The sequence below is a fragment of the Aegilops tauschii genome, chromosome 6, assembly GCF_002575655.3.
Source record: "Aegilops tauschii subsp. strangulata cultivar AL8/78 chromosome 6, Aet v6.0, whole genome shotgun sequence".
Classification (NCBI taxonomy): Eukaryota; Viridiplantae; Streptophyta; class Magnoliopsida; order Poales; family Poaceae; genus Aegilops; species Aegilops tauschii.
Genome location: NC_053040.3, coordinates 157,693,941 through 157,711,908, shown reverse-complemented (window position 1 = coordinate 157,711,908; position 17,968 = coordinate 157,693,941). Strand labels below are relative to the sequence as shown.

The window sequence follows — 17,968 nt, the reverse complement described above, 5'->3', positions numbered from 1 at the left end:
ACCGATAGCGGGACTATTTTCTTTGGAAGATGTTTCTTACGTTAAAACGTAATATAACATATATCTTCGTGTACCTTTGTTTATAAAACCGTATGGCCGGATTGCCTTGTTTTCCATAAATCTTTGCCCTTATAACGGCTTTATAAAGTAGGACAAACACTCCCCGGCTACTGGCCGAGGAGGTTGAAGCCGATGGTCGGTCAGCAAAGTGTTGTACAATGCGGATCCGAGCATTAATGATATAAAGTACTTGGATACATAGAATCATTACACATAAAAATTGCGAGTGAAATCCATTTACTGCAATCCATCTTTTAAACCCCTTGGGGCTTACCTTGGCGAGCTCGGATTTCGACCAGCTCTAAGCTCCTTTAAGAGATCTTTATTCTCTTTCCGAGAAGTTTGTGTTAAACACAACCAAATTTTCGGTCAAACGGATATTAATCCTTAATTCAACCCGTGCCCACATTAAGGCTCGGGGGCTACTGGGCTTCCTGCTCATTATTATAAATATTAAAGGGGCACATCGATCCCTTGATCTGGTGTTGCCACCCGACCAGTGGCTCGGGGGCTACTGCATTTCCTATTCAATGCAGAAAATTCAAAGTGCTCAGTGTTCGGCATGACCGAACTATGGACAAGCGCGTCTTCGGACAACAATAAGTACCATCTCGGACTTATCCAGCATCAAGCTAATATATCACAGCGACTTCTCACGACCCTCTCTCAGGGGCCCGTTCACCGATCACTATTACCTCTAATATATTACACTGCGTTTCTATTCCTACATATGGTGCCGAGCTAGGAGTTGATCCTCAGGCCGATTTTGCAAATCGACCTGAGTCTTAGGGGCTACTAGGATCAGCAGTTTTATGTTTTCCTTCAGGTGCATCTCGGGTTTTAGACCGACACACATCTTGAGGGCTACTAGATATACATATACTAGCTATATATCTCGGCAGAGAATAAATTGCACCAATAAAAAATATTCACACAAAAAATCAGCCCGCGGTCGGGGTGGTGCACCACCTCGGAAGCAGTCCGGCATAAAGCTCGGGCCCAAGGGGCTCGCTCCATAGAAGGCATTTCCGGCATTAAGCTCGGCTGAATTCGTTCAATCTTTTAAAGACCGAGGTAGTTTATGACACCTCGGACACTGACCATCGTTAGAGCTCGGAAGCGGTCCGGCATAAAGCTCGTATTCGACTCGTTCCATAGAAGACTATTCCGGCATTTCAGCTCGCATGAACTCATTCAAATTTACAGAGACCAAGGTGATCTATGGCACCTCGGATATAGTCCGGCGTTGGAGCTCGGATACAGTCCGGCGTTGGACCTCGGATACAGTCCGGGGTTGGTGCTCGACTGCTAAAGATACCTCGAATGTAGTCCGTCGTTGGAGCTCGGATGCAAGAGGACACCATCGCACGGGAACAACTTCAAACCCGAGGTGTGGCATAAAAATTAACAAGGCATTGATAAAGGCCGAGAACTTAAAGGGGCTCCTCGGATACCCGACGTGTAAACTCTTCGGATTAACTTCGGCGATCCTCAAGATCGAAGATGAGAAAATTTGTTGAACCAGTTTTCAAGACCAATGACCGAAGATGAAGAAAAGTTCGGAAGAATCGAGGAGCGTCCCCAACTTGAAGATCGATTCAGGGGGCTACTGACGGTGTCCGGGACTAGGGGGTACTCGCCACGTCATCTCCCGACCAGCTGGATCAGGCCGAGGACCCCCCTGGCGATTTACTCATGGGCCACTTCGGGCAGCCCATGCCGCATACAAGGGAGATCCCACAAGACTTGGCGCCCAAGACGAGGACTCCCCTAAACCCTAGGCCAATGGTGTGTTATATAAACCAAGGCCAGGCTAGTCAATGGACAATCTGATATTCATTACTACAATCTCGTGGTAGATACATGTACTCTGTACTACACCCATATTAATACAATCAAAAGAAGGATGTAGGGTATTATCTCTTCGAGAGAGCCCGAACCTGGGTAAAACCCTGTGTCCATGTTACCATCGCTCCAAGACGCCTAGCTCATGACACCTACTACGAGATACGCCGGATATAGAACCGACATCCACCTCCTCACCAATGCCAACCCCATCCACATCATCGTCAACGCCATTATTAACTGATACTAGCCTATCGATTCCCTTATCTCCCTCCTTGAGATAGCTAGTATTAGATGTTGTTAGTTGAATGGATGAGAGTGGAACCGCACTAACATTTCCTCTGTTTGAATGAATTGCAGGAGAAGGCTCCATATGTTGCTCTGGAAACTTGCTGTGTGCAGGGCGACTAGTGATGCGGCACACCAAGCAGCAGCACTAATTGATGAAGGATGGTTGTTGTTAGTTTAGCTCCTTGCAAGCGTCTACTGCTGCTGTTAGAAATAGAAATGCTGTTGGTAGAAATAGAAATGTTGCTTCATTTCCATGTTAATTCAGTCTCTGTCCAATGTATCTACTATCTACTGTCATGGCTGTTTAAAGAATCCTTTTGTGTTGAAAGAAATAAAATGGTTTGAATTCATGCGTACATGCTGAGATGTCAAGCTGGAATAACCATGTCTATTGTAGAGGCCCAAAATAGATTGCATTATAAAAGGGTCGAGGCCCATAAAGAAATGAATTATAGAAGGCCATGTCCTAGAAAATAAAGAGAAAAGGCACAACCAGATATATAAAAAGGCTGAATTCTTGGGCTAGGCCCATGAAGCCGACCAGAATTAACAAGGAACAAATACAATAAATGGGCTAAACTGATGGGCTTGGCCCATGTAAAACACCAAACTGGACCGGGCTGATTTTTAACCAACGACCTTTTCATTTGGTCGCATTTTTGCCACGTCAGATTGCCATGTCGGATCTGACGTGGCCTGGGCAGACAACTAGCGACCAAAACAGAAGGTCGTTGAACCAATGACCTTTTGTTTTGGTCGTTGCCTTCCATGACCTTCTCACAGAGAAGGTCGTTAATTTCAGCTTACGACCGCCAGCTTTTGACCTTCTGTTTTTTGTCACAAAAAGGTTGCAAATGAAAAACAATGACCTTTCAGCGACCAATAGTGATGGTCGCAAGTTGAAATATTTCTAGTAGTGCCTTTTTGGAGAGAGTACTAAATATCTTTTATGTGTCCCGTCAACTCATAGAACGACGAGAAGCTTGCTTACTACGCCTTCTCCCTCGCCAACGCGTGCGCGGTGGCTCGCAGCACGAGGAGAAACTTTTGATTACAAGCGGTGGACGTGCAACAGTTCATTTGGTATCAGATTGCCAGAAGTAGTACTGCTGTAGTACCATCATTATTGTTCGACTTCCGGAAGAGGCGAAGAGCCAAGCGCAAGGTCACCTACTAACCTAGTATAGTATACTACTATAGCCAAAGCTGGTCCACCTTTTTAGAGCATGGTTAATTAATATAGGCGGCTCTTGCAGCGACACATCATTTAGAGCAAGTATACTACTCTCTTCGTAGGGACTTAAAACGCAGGAATAGGGAAATTATGAGGGGGCGTATCCAACAGTGTTCCTCGGCTCGCACCTAGCATCATGGTGGTCGAACTTGGAGTCATTCATCTGGTACATGTGGCATCTTAGATCTGGACACAAGGTGACATACACCGTCAAGGTCCACGGTCAAGGGGTCAGGGCGGGCGCGACCTCTCACTGCGTCCGCCATTTGAAGCGGCGCGCCGGCCCAAGGCGCTGCCCGCTGCATTCCCAGCTATACCCGCCTCCTCGCCGCATTCAAAAACCTACATTTAAACCTGCATGGAATGCGAGAAACCCACTCCGGCCACACACGTCCGTTCAGGAGCAGAACGCCGACCAAGCTCCTCCTTCCACCATTTTGTCCACTCTTTCGGTGGCATCCAACAAACAGGAAGAGCAGTTCTCTGGCATAAAAGCCGTCTGGGTGGCCCGCCGAGCCTGGAAGTTACCAGCGAGGCAGCTCGCTGCTCCACCTACCTCGCCTAGCCCATCAGAGGCAGTTGTCGCACTAAGCTAGCACGTGGTTTCGCAGCTGGCCACTCTAATACAGCTCGAGGAAGAGTGCCGACTTGCTCCACGTCGGCTTGTCAGGGAGCACGGCGGCACGGGCATCATCGCTGCCCTCGATGCCGCGTCGTTGTACAGCACCTCCAATGGCTGCGACTGCACCATCCATCATTGATGCACGCGTAGCCGCGACATACAGGCAGAGAAAGAAGCCGTCGCGGATGTCGACGAGGTGACGTGGCGAGGCGGCTACGCGGATGTCGATGAGGTGATGGCCAGCACATCCGCGCCCGCCGCTATCATCGAGGAGAAGTAGAACACGGGAGGCCGCCGCCGATTGTATCCCATGAAGGCCACCGCCGAGGCGACGCCACCGAATATAGCTGGTGTCTTGCACGATTCTTCTTCTATCGGATGCTGGAGGAGGACAAAGCGATCGGGCGGCGACCATTTAGATTAGGTATATTAATTCTACCAGGCTGGTTGTAATGGGAGTATCATAAGTAGTATCATGCATGCCAACTAGTAGGCAAATTTGATGAGGTGGCATAGAATTAAATGAAGAAAGAGAGGGTTGAGTATCATATTATGATACCGTATGGAATTAAGTTACTCCCACTGTGGTTAGTCTTAGGCCTTGTTCGGTTCAACCTCCTCCCAAGGGGTTTGGAGAGGAATGGAGGGGAATTTGGCTTGTACATGATTTAATCCCACACAAACCCTGTTAATCTATGTATAATGCGGGCATGTTATTTGACCCCTCATTTTGCCGCGCTACGACCAGTGTGAGTGTCTGCATGAAGTACAACATCCTCTAATTTCGTGGATTCCAAGCAGGCTCGAAAAGGAGCTATAACTTTTTTTCAAGTTGAAAATGTTACCAATGAGGAGCCATAATTAAGCTGGAGGCGTCTCTTATTTTCTTTCGAATGGGCAATAAGCTGGAGAGCTAGAGAGTGTCTCTAATGGGCTCTCTCTAGTGTTAAGGCCCTCCAGTACGAAACACGGGCAGCTGACTGGGCTGATACAAAAGCCTATCCATCTTAAAGCCCATTTGTTTTTGTTTTTTGTGAGGCGAAGCCCATATTTCTTGAAGAGGGGGTGATCCCAGAAAAATCCTCATTCGTCCTCGCTTCCACATATACTGCAGCTCGCTAGCCTCTCCCACTTCTGTCGCCCCCCAATTCCCCCCGCTCCCCATCTTCCTCACTCGTACAGAAAACCCCCGCTCACCTTCTACCTCACTCGTACAGAAAACGCCTGCTCCTCTTCTTCCACTCCTATAGAAAACCCCAGCCCTCCATCTTTCCCACTCGCACTGCCACTAGGCTCGTCTCTGGCTACTCTGCTCAAACCCATCAGCTCGGTGCGAAGCCCGCAAGGAAAATGGAGTCAGCTGGCCCCAACGCCAAGAAGATGAGGCACTTGCCAGCAGCGACGCCGGTTGTAGATCCCGCACCCGGCAGCGCGGGGAGAAGCGGCGAGCCCCCCACCCACCCAGATCTGAGGAACCGGTAGAATCTCCGGTGGACCGCATCAGCGATCTCCCGGATGACATCCTTTAGGAGATCATCTCACTTCTCCCCACCAAGGATTGCTGCCGCACACAAGTCCTCTCAACTCGGTGGCGCCCTCTATGGCGCATCCCGCCCCTCAATCTCGACTGTCGTCAGATATCTGTCCTTCCTGAATTTGATCTCCTCAGAGCCATCGTCTCCTCTCAACAGCGGGGCTCTGTTCAACGCCTCTGCATCCCGACATGCTACTTTCTATCCATACCCGGCACGGCGGACGCTTGGCTAACATCCCCTAAATTCGAAAAACTCCAGCAGTTTGAGTTATACCATGACCATGAAAGTTTCATACCACGAACCGAACGCCAAGAATTTATGCCCACACCACCATTGTCCATCTCGTGCTTTTCCTCCTCTCTCCATACCGCCACCTTCGCCCAGTGCCATCTACCAGACGATCTGGTACAAATGCTTCGACTCCCACTGCTAAAAAAACTTTCGCTTGTGTTGGTTTATCTGTCAGAGGCCTCACTGCATAGCATCATCCACTCCAGTTTCCCTGCCCTGGAGCGCTTGCTGATTGTTTTGGGAGTAGAAATCCCTATTAGTTGTCTCCAAATAAAGTCGCCTCACCTTAAAAGCATTGGAATTTGTTTTGAAGGATAGCAGCTCATCATCGAAGATGCCCCTTCACTTCAAAGGTTGCTCCTTCATTATTGTTATAAACCTTGGCAAATAATTGTCGTCTCTGCGCCCAAACTGGAGACCTTGGGTGTGATTCATGATCCGTTTAATGATCACAAGAAGTTGGTGTTTGGCTCCTACTTTTTCAGGTACCGTATATTATCATCTACACATTTGTAATCATAAGCTACATTTTTCATTTGTGCGATAAGTTTTATATCATCTTGGAGTACACTTTGGGTACTAATATTATGTTATATGCTCAATCAAGAGTTTGTCCATGGATAGCCTATCAATGTTGCTGGATTCTGTCAAGATCTTATATATCGGAAAGTTATGATCTAAACATAATTTTTGGTTTGCTGCGATGCTTTCGATCTCTGGAGAATTTATATATAAAGGTGATGATTTCATGCACATTGAAAGACCGTATATATTGTACTAGAATTAACCGTTCGGCTGTTGCTCTTTCGACATACTCTTTTTGCAGACCTTAACTGTTTTCAAATCTTCATGTCTACCTAGGCACTGCGACCACATGGATAAAAACGTATGACCAATCGATGGCGTAATAAGCACCCGGATTTTCTCAGTTCTCATGACATTCGTTTGAGGACAATAACGATGGAAGGATATGCATCCAACTAGGCAAACAGAAGCTTTGTCACATTCTTCCTGTTGAATGCGATGTTACTATTGTCCATGAGGCTTAAGTTTTACAGCAAGAGATTTCTCATGGACGAACACATTGAACAGCAAAAAAGAAGTTTCGGGTGGACAAATGAGCTTCTAAACATGCTCGGCTTCTATTTACAACAAATTCTAGTCAGCCACCAATAATTTTTTTTGCACAGGATGTTGATTTTATGGATCAGACCGATCCATTTGTTTGTGACTGCGAAAAAGAGTGGTTGGGTTAGATGTTACTGCCATGTTCAATATGGGTTTTATCTAAATTTGATGAACAATTAATACTTGGGCTTTTTGTACCGTTTGTAAGCTTGAGTTGCATGTTGTTGCCCTCATACTCCCCTCCGCCTGCCACTACACTACCGCATCTTCCACGGCTCCTGTTCGTTCCCATCCAATGCCTCGCCGTCGTTCTCCGCCTTGGTTCGCTCGCTGTGCCCGCCGCCGTCTGGCGTTGTCAACATGGTCAACAACCGAGAGGAATCAGAAGATGACTGTACGTGGAGAGGCTGACAGTACGGACCGACCAGGGTCATAGCATTACGCAAGCAGGTGCCTCATTATTACAAGCCAAAAAAAGACTTCCTCCTAATCTTTTGACAAGTAGGTCCCACACCATTGTCAATGTAGTCAATAAACGAGAAAATTACACAACGAGCGTATAGCACCAGGGACCCAGCAACTCGCCCAGTTGTTTTTTAGTTTTAGAGAAGGAGCTCAACTGCTCGCTGTGCGGGGGCTGTGGCCCGTCTAGCCCACGCTTACGCTTTTATTTAAGCACATGACGAGCCCAATTGATATCTTTTTTCTTTCTGAAAATGGCTAGCCCAGTTCTTTTTTTGGAGAATACCCAACCGAGGCCTACTTGCTTTCCTTAGCCCTGCTGGGCTACAAATCTTTCAAGACGAGGAGGGATGTGAGTAGTAAGAAATGGACTTCCCCAAAAAATGGGCTATAAGTTGTAAGAAATGAAATGTCAATTTTTAAACCGAAGTCAAACGGCAATTACATTAAAATATCGTTTTTTCTGGATTTCTCTACTCTTAAAAAGCAGAGTTGGTGATGATGGTGTGCCTGCCATCCTGCAATATAGGTCTTCCGATCTATATATAACGGATAGGAAGGAAACTATGACAATTTACCCGCACTCCTCTCCACATTTGCATATATGGCCTTCCCTCGTTCATCCTTTTCTCCCACAAGATAAACTACTCATACAAATGCATCTTCATGTTCCATGCAACGCACGGGCATGATGTCTACTACACAACCTTCTTCTTGTAGACGTTGTTGGGTCTCCAAGTGTAGAGGTTTGTAGGACAGTAGCAAATTTCCCTCAAGTGGATGACCTAAGGTTTATCAATCCGTGGGAGGTGTAGGATGAAGATGGTCTCTCTCAAACAACCCTGCAACCAAATAGCAAAGAGTCTCTTGTGTCCCCAACACACCCAATACAATGGTAAATTGTATAGGTGCACTAGTTCGGCGAAGAGATGGTGATACAAGTGCAATATGGATGGTAGATATAGGTTTTTGTAATCTGAAAATATAAAAACAGCAAGGTAACTAATGATAAAAGTGAGCACAAACGGTATTGCAATGCTTCGAAAAAAGGCCTAGGGTTCATACTTTCACTGGTGCAAGTTCTCTCAACAAGGATAACATAATTAGATCATATAACTATCCCTCAACATGCAACAAAGAGTCACTCCAAAGTCACTAATAGCGGAGAACAAACGAAGAGATCATTGTAGGGTACGAAACCACCTCAAAGTTATTCTTTCCGATCAATCCATTGGGCTATTCCTATAAGTGTCACAAACAGCCCTAGAGTTCGTAGTAAAATAACACCTTAAGACACAAATCAACCAAAACCCTAATGTCACCTAGATACTCCAATGTCACCTCAAGTATCCGCGGGTATGATTATACGATATGCATCACACAATCTCAAATTCATCTATTCAACCAACACAAAGAACTTCAAAGAGTGCCCCAAAGTTTCTACCGGAGAGTCAAGACGAAAACGTGTGCCAACCCCTATGCATAGATTCCCAAGGTCACGGAACCCGCAACTTGATCACCAAAACATACATCAAGTGAATCAATAGAATACCCCATTGTCACCACGGATATCCCACGCAAGACATACATCAAGTGTTCTCAAATCCTTAAAGACTCAATCCGATAAGATAACTTCAAAGGGAAAACTCAATCCATTACAAAAAGGTAGAGGGGGAGAAACATCATAATATCCAACTATAGTAGCAAAGCTCGCGGTACATCAAGATCGTGCCAAATCAAGAACACGAGAGAGAGAGAGATCAAACACATAGCTACTGGTACATACCCTCAGCCCCGAGGGTGAAATACTCCCTCCTCGTCATGGAGAGCGTCGGGATGATGAAGATGGCCACCGGTGATGATTCTCCCCTCCGGCAGGGTGCTGGAACAGGGTCCCGATTGGTTTTTGGTGGCTACAGAGGCTTGAGGCGGCGGAACTCCCGATCTAGGTTTCTTTTCGGGGGTTTCTGTATTTATAGGAATTTTTGGCGTCGGTCTCACGTCAGGGAGGTCTCCGAGTCATCCACGAGGCAGGGGGCGCGCCCAGGGGGTAGGGCGTGCCCTCCACCCTCGTGGATGGCTCGGGACTCTTCTGGCCCAACAATTTTACCACGGGGGCTTCTTTTGGTCCATAAAAAATCATCAAAAATTGGCACGTCAATTGGACTCTGTTTGGTATTCCTTTTCTGTAAAACTCAAGAACAAGGAAAAAAAACAGAAACTGGCACTGGGCTCTAGGTTAATAGGTTAGTCCCAAAAATCATATAAAATAGCATATAAATGCATATAAAACATCCAAGATGGATAATATAATAGCATGGAACAATCAAAAATTATAGATACGTTGGAGACGTATCAGGGCATCTTGCTAGTTAAGATTTTAAATTTCATTCATTTTTTTGCGGAGAATATTTTGAATTTTATTTTGATATAAGTTTTTTTAAAATTATTTTCAACATGACTCGAAATTTCGTGATTAAAAGTGTTCGGACCCCACCAAATATGCAAAATTTCGTTGAATTTTTTAGCAGTGCCCAGAATATATGGTCTGTAATGCTAATAAAAAGAATATGGGCTTCAAAATATCCTTCAGAATTAGCAAATGGGTAGTAAATTATTGAAAATAATGGCTAACACTACTGGAATCAGGATCTTTGCCGTCAGCCAGATCTTTGCCCTCAGCTAGCGGACGGCAAAGAATGTCTTTGCCCTCAGCTTAAGAGAAGCTGACGGCAAAGACCATGTTTGCCGTCAGCTAGTTCTTTGCCGTCAGCTAGCAGACGGCAAAGAATGAGGGTGGCCCACTACCGAGAACCACCTAACGGACACTTCCTTTGTCGTCCGCTAGCAGACGGCAAAGAAGACGGCAAAGAAAGTGGCCCAACTAACGTCCGTTAGCTAGGCTCTTTGTCGTCTGTTAGCGGACGGCAAAGAACCGTGCCCTAACTAAAATGCCCACGACGCCTGCCCGCGCCCCATCTCTTTGTCCCCTCTCTCTCTCTTTGCCCGCGCCCGAGCCGCCGCTGCCCCGCGCCACCCCACCCCCGTGCCGCCGTCGCCCCGCGCCACCCCCGTCGCCGCGCCGCCCCCACAGCCCCGGCGACCCCCTCCTCCGCCCCGTGCCATCCCCGTCGCCGCGCCGCGCCACCCCGGCCTGCCCCCGTGCCCGAACCACCGCCGCCCCACGCCACCCCCGTTGCCGCGGCGCCCCTACTCCACCCCGGCGGCCCTGGCGGCCCTCTTCTCCACCACCGCGGCCGCCCCACTGCTCCGGCGCCCCCTACTCCACCCGGCCGCCCCGCCGCTCCGCGCCCCCTCTTCCACCCGGCCGCCCCGCCGCTCCAGCGCCCCAGGCTCCGGTGAGACCTCTTGTATTTTTTTTGTTTCTGTATTTTAATTTTAGTTTAGGTTTACTTTAGGTTTGGTTTAGTTTAGGTTTACTTTAGTTTACCAGCATGGCTTGGTCATGTTCAGTCCTATGATGAACTCTGCAGAGTGCAAAAGTAATGGAGTTACTACTTGCCTCTGTTTTCAGAAGTTAATTTTGCAGGCTCTGTTTCGTTTCCAGCCGATGCAATTGCAATGTGGCTGCCCCTAATTTCTTGCTTGTTGTGTTCAATTAGTTGTGGTATCTTCCTTGCATGCTTCTATTGATGGATGGATCAACTGCCCAAATTGGATTGATTGGTTGATGAATTCAAGGTGTACTAAGCAGCTATCTTGGGAACTTCTGTTTTTTGTCATTGAAGAATTAAAACTGCAGATGATTACTTGCATGCTCAGTCAAATGTAGCTTGAGTTTTGGGCGTCAACTAGCCTACTTCCTACATATCATAGTCCCTCATAAGTAGAGGATTACTCCAATTGAACTAAATCAGGGAGGAGCAGTTAGAACTAAAGTAAATCTGTTTTGCCTATGGAGCGGGGCGGATCGGACGTCGCTCTGCGCCCCTACTTATATGCTTGAAGTATTCTGTGGACAATGGAAAATCTAACTGGGACACATACAATCTTGGTCATCTTAGTTTGAGCATGATGTACTGTACTATACATAGAATTTATTTGTAATCACTATGGAAAGACAGTCATGAATGCAGCAAAGTAGGCCAACATGCTTCTTAGAAGTGCTCTGTTGGCATGCCTTTCAGTTTTGAACAGGGGGAAATATATATGGAGCAGGAGTAGGATTTATTGTGCCTATAAGGAGTATGCTTCTTTTCTGTAATAGGATCCTATGGTAATGTGATGTGGTACTTGTTCTGATTTGCATACAAGGATAGGTCACCTGTATGTCAACCTAGAGCCACCTAGAGCCACCTAAATCCACATACCAAGGATAAATCTTGTGCTCAGCTCTAGTATGTCAACCTAGAGCCACCTAAAATATGGTGCAACTATGATTGTTGCCACAAGTATTCCAATGTGATCACACCACAAGGAAGATGTGATCACACCACAAGTATTCCAATGTGAGCACACCACTAGGTTTAGTTTTGGTTAAGAAGAAAGAAGAAAGATGAAAAAAAATTAAGAAGAAGAAGATAAAGAGGAGGAAGAAGAAGTGTATTATTTTTCCCTATTTTTAGATTACTATGCTATGTTTTTCAACATTTTCAGTTTTCTTTCATGTCTAAGGAAATCCCTAGTTTTGAAAGGTGCCAATTGCCATTGCCAACTAACCTACCAAATTAATTAAGTTTTGTTGATGTTGTTGAGCACAAGTGCATTCCTTTTTTTCTCAGTTTTCTTTCATGTCTAAAAACTTGGCTCTGTCCCAACTATGTCCATTTATCAAATTAATATGATACAGTTCATAGATATGGTTCTAGCTAGTTGTGTTTATAGATATGGTTCTAGATACTAATTGGTCTCTTCTGCTGCTTATCAGAGATGCGGGGAGGCCGCCACCGCAGGCTGCGCTCTACCACACCGGGGTATGACTTGGAAGGTTTCGAGTTCTTCATGATCATACTCGAGAATTCCTCCAAGAGGCAGGTATACAAAAGGAGAGATCTCCCCTTCAACCATCTCTTTATCATAACTTTGCTATTTGCTACATCACTGCTTGACCCACGCTGCAGAGGCTGCCAGACACTTTTATGAAGATGCTAGACGGCCATCGGCCAAAGAATGTGAAGCTGCGACAAGCCGGCAGCGGGCTTCGCAGGCTGTGGGACGTGGAGGTGGTGTTCAGGTACGACCACATGTACCTGTGTCGTGGCTGGAAGCAGTTCGTTCGTGCCTACGACCTGCGGCACAGGTACTTCCTTGTCCTCAGGTACGACGGCAACACCACGCTCACCGTGAAGGTGTTCAACACGACTATGTGCCGCATGCGCTACCAGGACGACGATGATGCCAGTATGCTCTGCCTCTTCTTCCTCTCCATTTGGCTTTGTCTCACACTGATTGTTAAAAAATTGTTGCATTTGATCAGGCAATGGGAGCAGCAGCAGCGACTCTGGCTGCAGCAAAAGCAGCAGCGAGTCTGGCTACAACGAAAGCAGCAGCGAGGATGGTCCGGAATGGAGTGGGGAAGAAGAGGAGTAGAGTGTGATGAGGAGGTGCAGCCTATTCTGTCTGACAATGACCTCACGATGGTGGTGGCTGACGATGGCCAAGAGATGGTGCTGGCTGACAATGGGCAAGCGATGGTGGTGGCTGACGATGGGCAAGAGATGGTGCTGCCTGAAGATGGCGTCACGATGGTGGTGGTGCCTGACAATGACCTCGCGATGGTGGTGGCACCGGCGATCCCACAGCCGGGCAACATGACCATGCCAATTGTGGTAGAAGACTACATCCCATTGCCTCGCCGCTCTAAGCGCATCAGGATGATGAAGGAGAAGGAGAAGAAGGAGGAGTGAAGTATGTCAGGTATGCCAGATCTCCAAAATGATCCCTACTTAGCTTTGTTTCCTCCGAAATGACCTAAGTTAGCTCTAATATGCTAAGTTATCTCTAATATGCTTAGTTACCTAGGTTTGAAATGGCATAACAATCTTGGTAACCTCATATATGTCATATAGTTAGCTTATTTTCCTTGAAAATGACATAATAAGCCTAATTAGCTCCAAAATGATCAATTTTACCTAAGTTAGCTCCAAAGTGACCTAAATTAGCTCTAAGTTAGCTCTAAAATGCTAAATTAGCTATAATATGCTTAGTTACCTAGGTTTGAAATGGCATAACAATCTTGGTAACCTCATATATGTCATATAGTTAGCTTATTTTCCTTGAAAATGACATAATAAGCCTAATTAGCTCCAAAATGATCAATTTTACCTAAGTTAGCTCCAAAATGATCTAAGTTAGCTCTAAAATGCGAAATTAGCTCTAATATGCTTAGTTACCTGGATTAGCTCAAGAAAGACCTATACTTAGCTTACTTATGTCAAAAATGGCATAATATGCTTAGTTAACTAAAAAATGGCAGAATTAGCTAGGTTAGCTCCAAAATGACCAATTTTACCTACGTTAGCTCCAATATGATCCATTTTACCTAGGTTAGCTCCAAAATGACCAATTTTACCTAGGTTAGCTCCAATATGATCCATTTTACCTAGGTTAGCTCCCAAATGACCAAGTTTACCTAGGTTAGCTCCAATATGATCCATTTTACCTAGGTTAGCTCCCAAATGACCAAGTTTACCTAGGTTAGCTCCAATATGATCCATTTTACCTAGGTTAGCTCCAAAATGACCTATTTACCTAGCTTAGCTCTAAAATGACCTACACACTTAGCATTTTTACCTAGCTTAGTTAGAAGAAGAAGAAGATAAAGAAGAGGAGAGGAGAAAAAGAAAGAGAAGATAAATTCTCCTTCTTCTTTTTCTTCTTCCTTTTCATCTTTTTCTTCTAGCTAGTCTTCTTCTTCTTCTTCTAACTTTCATCTTTCCCAATTTGCAGATTTGCTTTAGATGAGGAAGCTTGCATTGATGGAGTGTACTCTTCTCCTTGTGCTTCCTTTTTGTTTATGGAAACTTGTTGGAAACTTCTTTCGGATATGTATGTATATATGGATATGTCGTTGGAAACTTCTTGTTGGAAACTTGTTTTGGATATGTATGTATATATGGATATGTTGTTGGAAACTTCTTGTTCAAAATCATTGTATGTTGGATATGTTGTTGGTAACTTGTATGTTTCTTATGTTGTTGGAAACTTATTGTTGGTATGCTTGTTGAAATTATTTTGAAATGTGTATATATATATATATATATGTATATATCTGTGAAATTCTGTCAAAATGAATGAATTTAAGAAAAAAAAACAGGGGCTATATAGGCACTTTGCCGTCCGCTGGCAGACAACAAAGAGCTTTGCCATCAGCCAGTAGACGGCAAAGCTGCCACGTGGCAGCTACCTGTGCAACCTAGGGGGCACTTGGCTGGCCTATATGGTTTCTTTGCCGTCAGTTGGTAGATGATAAAGAACTTTGCATCTTTGCCGTCTGTCAGCAGATGGCAAAGAGCATCGTTAACCCCTTAACAACCCTAAGCTGCCATGTGTGCCATTCAGGCTCTTTGCCATCAGCCAGCTCACAGCAAAGGCCTTTGCATCTTTGCTGTCTGTTAGCAGACGACAAAGAGGCCTTTGCCGTAGCCTATTCAGCCGGACCTGTTGCCGTCCGCTAGCTGACGGCAAAGGCATTTGCCGTCCGCCAAGCATGCCTTTGCCATCAGCCATGGCAGACGACAAAGTGCCTGATTCCTATAGTGTAATGGGCTGTATGCTGTTTTCCACATATTTGGAGGCTGACTTCTGGGCCTACTAGGTTGGCGATGACGCTGTCCTCAAAAAAATTTGACGCGTACGCAAGGCTTTGTCAACTTAGTCAACACAGAGCAGTGACTGTTGGATGTCCATCCAACGGCCATTGTGCTTCTTCAATCTCTGATCTTCCTGCTCCAGCCTCCCAAACTAGTGCCGGCGGGACTGCCTGCTCCCTCCTCCCATGGCCGGCTGTGCTGCCGCCAGCCCATCCCTCTACCCACCCGCACATCACGTCATTTTCCAGCGACGTCAGCCTCACCCCGCAGCCGACCAATCAGCGCTCGTACTCCCCTCAGCGTGGGCATCCGCTGTTGTGGCTTCGCCGGCTCCGGGTCATTCCCTTCATGGGCCTCGCCCTCGTCCACCGCGTTTGTGCTCTCGGCGCGACATGGTCAACATGGTCAACAAACAACAGCCATCGGAAGAGGCTGACAATAGGGACCCACACAAGCAAGTGCCTCCTTATTACGTGCAAAATAATGATTCCTCCACCTGACAGCTGAGCCCACCGAAAGGGCCTCTGTATTTCATGAAACAAACGTTCCTCCCGCTGACGGCTCGGGCCCACCAGCTATATCTTTGCACGCAAGGAAGTGCCTCCTTATTACGCACAAAAAATGAATACTCCCCCTGCTAACTGGGATCCACCATAGTGGGAGGCTGACTTGTGGGCCTACTAAGTTGACGCGGACGGAGGGCTTTGTCAACTTAGTCAATATGAACGATTCTAGCTCCAGTGATCGTACGATGTCCATCCAACGACCGTAGTGCTTCTTCAATCTCTATCTTCTTGCTCCAGCCGCCCAAACAAGCACAAGTCGTGCCGCCTGCTCCTGCCCCCTGTGGCTGGCTGTGCTACCGCGGAGGCCTCACTGCCCCTACTACTCCCACCGCTGGCCAGACCATCCCTCTACTCACCCACACCCCCTGTTATTCTGCGGCGATGGCAGCCTCACACCGCAGCCGACCAATCAACCCTCGTACTCCTCTCCGCGTGGGCATCCACTGCCGCATCTTCCCCGGCTCTGCATTGTCCCCTTCCTAGGCCTCGCCGTCGTCCACCGCCTTGGTGCTCTCGACGCGGCGTGGTCAATGTGGTCAAGGAATGACTTCCATCGAAAGAGTACTGTACGTGGAGAGGCTGACAGCTGGGTCCACTGCCGCAGCAAGGAAGTGCCTCCTTATTATGCGCAAAATAATGATTCCTCCACCTGACAGCAGGGATCCACCGGACGGGCCAACGTATTTCATGAAAAAAACATTTCCCCCCTGACTGCTGGGACCCACCAGCTACATCTTCGCACGCAAGGAAGTGCGTCCATATTAGGGGCAAAAAATATGATTCTCCCCCTGACAGCTGGGACCCACCAGCTATATCTTCGCAGGCAAGGAAGTGCCTCCTTATCCTCCCTGATAGTCGGGACCCACCTGGTCGAAGCGTACGTAGCATTGTCATTCTGGTCGCGAACGTGTACGTACATACGATCGGTTTGTCTGCAGGCTGCAGCGATGAACCGTGGCAGAGTAAGGAAGGGCATGTGTCGTAGTAGAGACGCGCACGTAGCATGTCACGCAGTCCCGTCAATATCGTGTACACGTACGTACAGCCAGGGTGCAAGAAAGTAAATACGACCACGTACGTACATCTGGGGCGGGGTTGAAGGAAATATGCCCTAGAGGCAATAATAAAGTTGTTATTTATATTTCCTTATATCATGATAAATGTTTATTATTCATGCTAGAATTGTATTAACCGGAAACTTGATACATGTGTGAATACATAGACAAAACAAAGTGTCCCTAGTATGCCTCTACTTGACTAGCTCATTAATCAAAGATGGTTAAGTTTCCTGACCATAGACATGCCTTATCATTTGATGAAAGGGATCACATCATTAGGAGAATGATGTGATGGAAAAGACCCATCCGTTAGCTTAGCATAATGATCGTTAAGTTTTATTGCTATTGCTTTCTTCATGACTTATACATATTCCTTTGACTATGAGATTATGCAACTCCCGAATACCGTAGGAACACCTTGTGTGCTATCAAATGTCACAACATAACTGGGTGATTATAAAGATGCTCTACAGGTGTCTCCGAAGGTGTTTGTTGGGTTGGCATAGATCGAGGTTAGGATTTGTCACTCCGAGTATCGGAGAGGTATCTCTGGGACCTCTCGGTAATGCACATCATGATGAGCGTTGCAAGCAATGTGACTAATGAGTTACTTATGGGATGATGCATTATGGAACAAGTAAAGAGACTTGCCGGTAATGATATTGAACTAGGTATGAAGATACCGACGATCGAATCTCGGGCAAGTAACATACCGGTGACAAAGGGAATGACGTATGTTGTCATTACGGTTTGACCGATAAAGATCTTCGTAGATATGTAGGAACCAATATGAGCATCCAGGTTCCGCTGTTGGTTATTGATCGGAGATGTGTCTCGATCATGTCTACATTGTTCTCAAACCCGTAGGGTCCGCACGCTTAATGTTCGATGACGATTTGTATTATGAGTTATGTGTTTTGGTGACCGAAGATTGTTCGGAGTCCCGGGTGAGATCACGGACATGACGAGGAGTCTCGAATGGTTTTGGAGTGTTTCAGATATTTATCGGAGCACCGAGGGGTTACCGGAACCCCCCGGGGAAAGTAATGGGCCACTACGGGCCACAGGGGAGAGAGAGGGCAGCCCACAAGGGGTGGCGCCCCC

The 17,968-nt window shown here is 46.5% G+C and overlaps 1 protein-coding gene across 1 annotated transcript; it reads left to right on the top strand.

Annotated features, from left to right (window-relative positions):
- The first annotated feature begins 12,358 nt into the window (after window positions 1-12,358).
- LOC123494477 (B3 domain-containing protein Os03g0212300-like) lies at window positions 12,359-13,018 on the top strand. The gene is made up of 3 exons (XM_045230363.1): window positions 12,359-12,463; window positions 12,550-12,829; window positions 12,906-13,018. Exons 1-3 carry the CDS (start codon window positions 12,359-12,361, stop codon window positions 13,016-13,018), a joined length of 498 nt encoding a protein of 165 aa, XP_045086298.1.
- The last annotated feature ends 4,950 nt before the right edge of the window (window positions 13,019-17,968 follow it).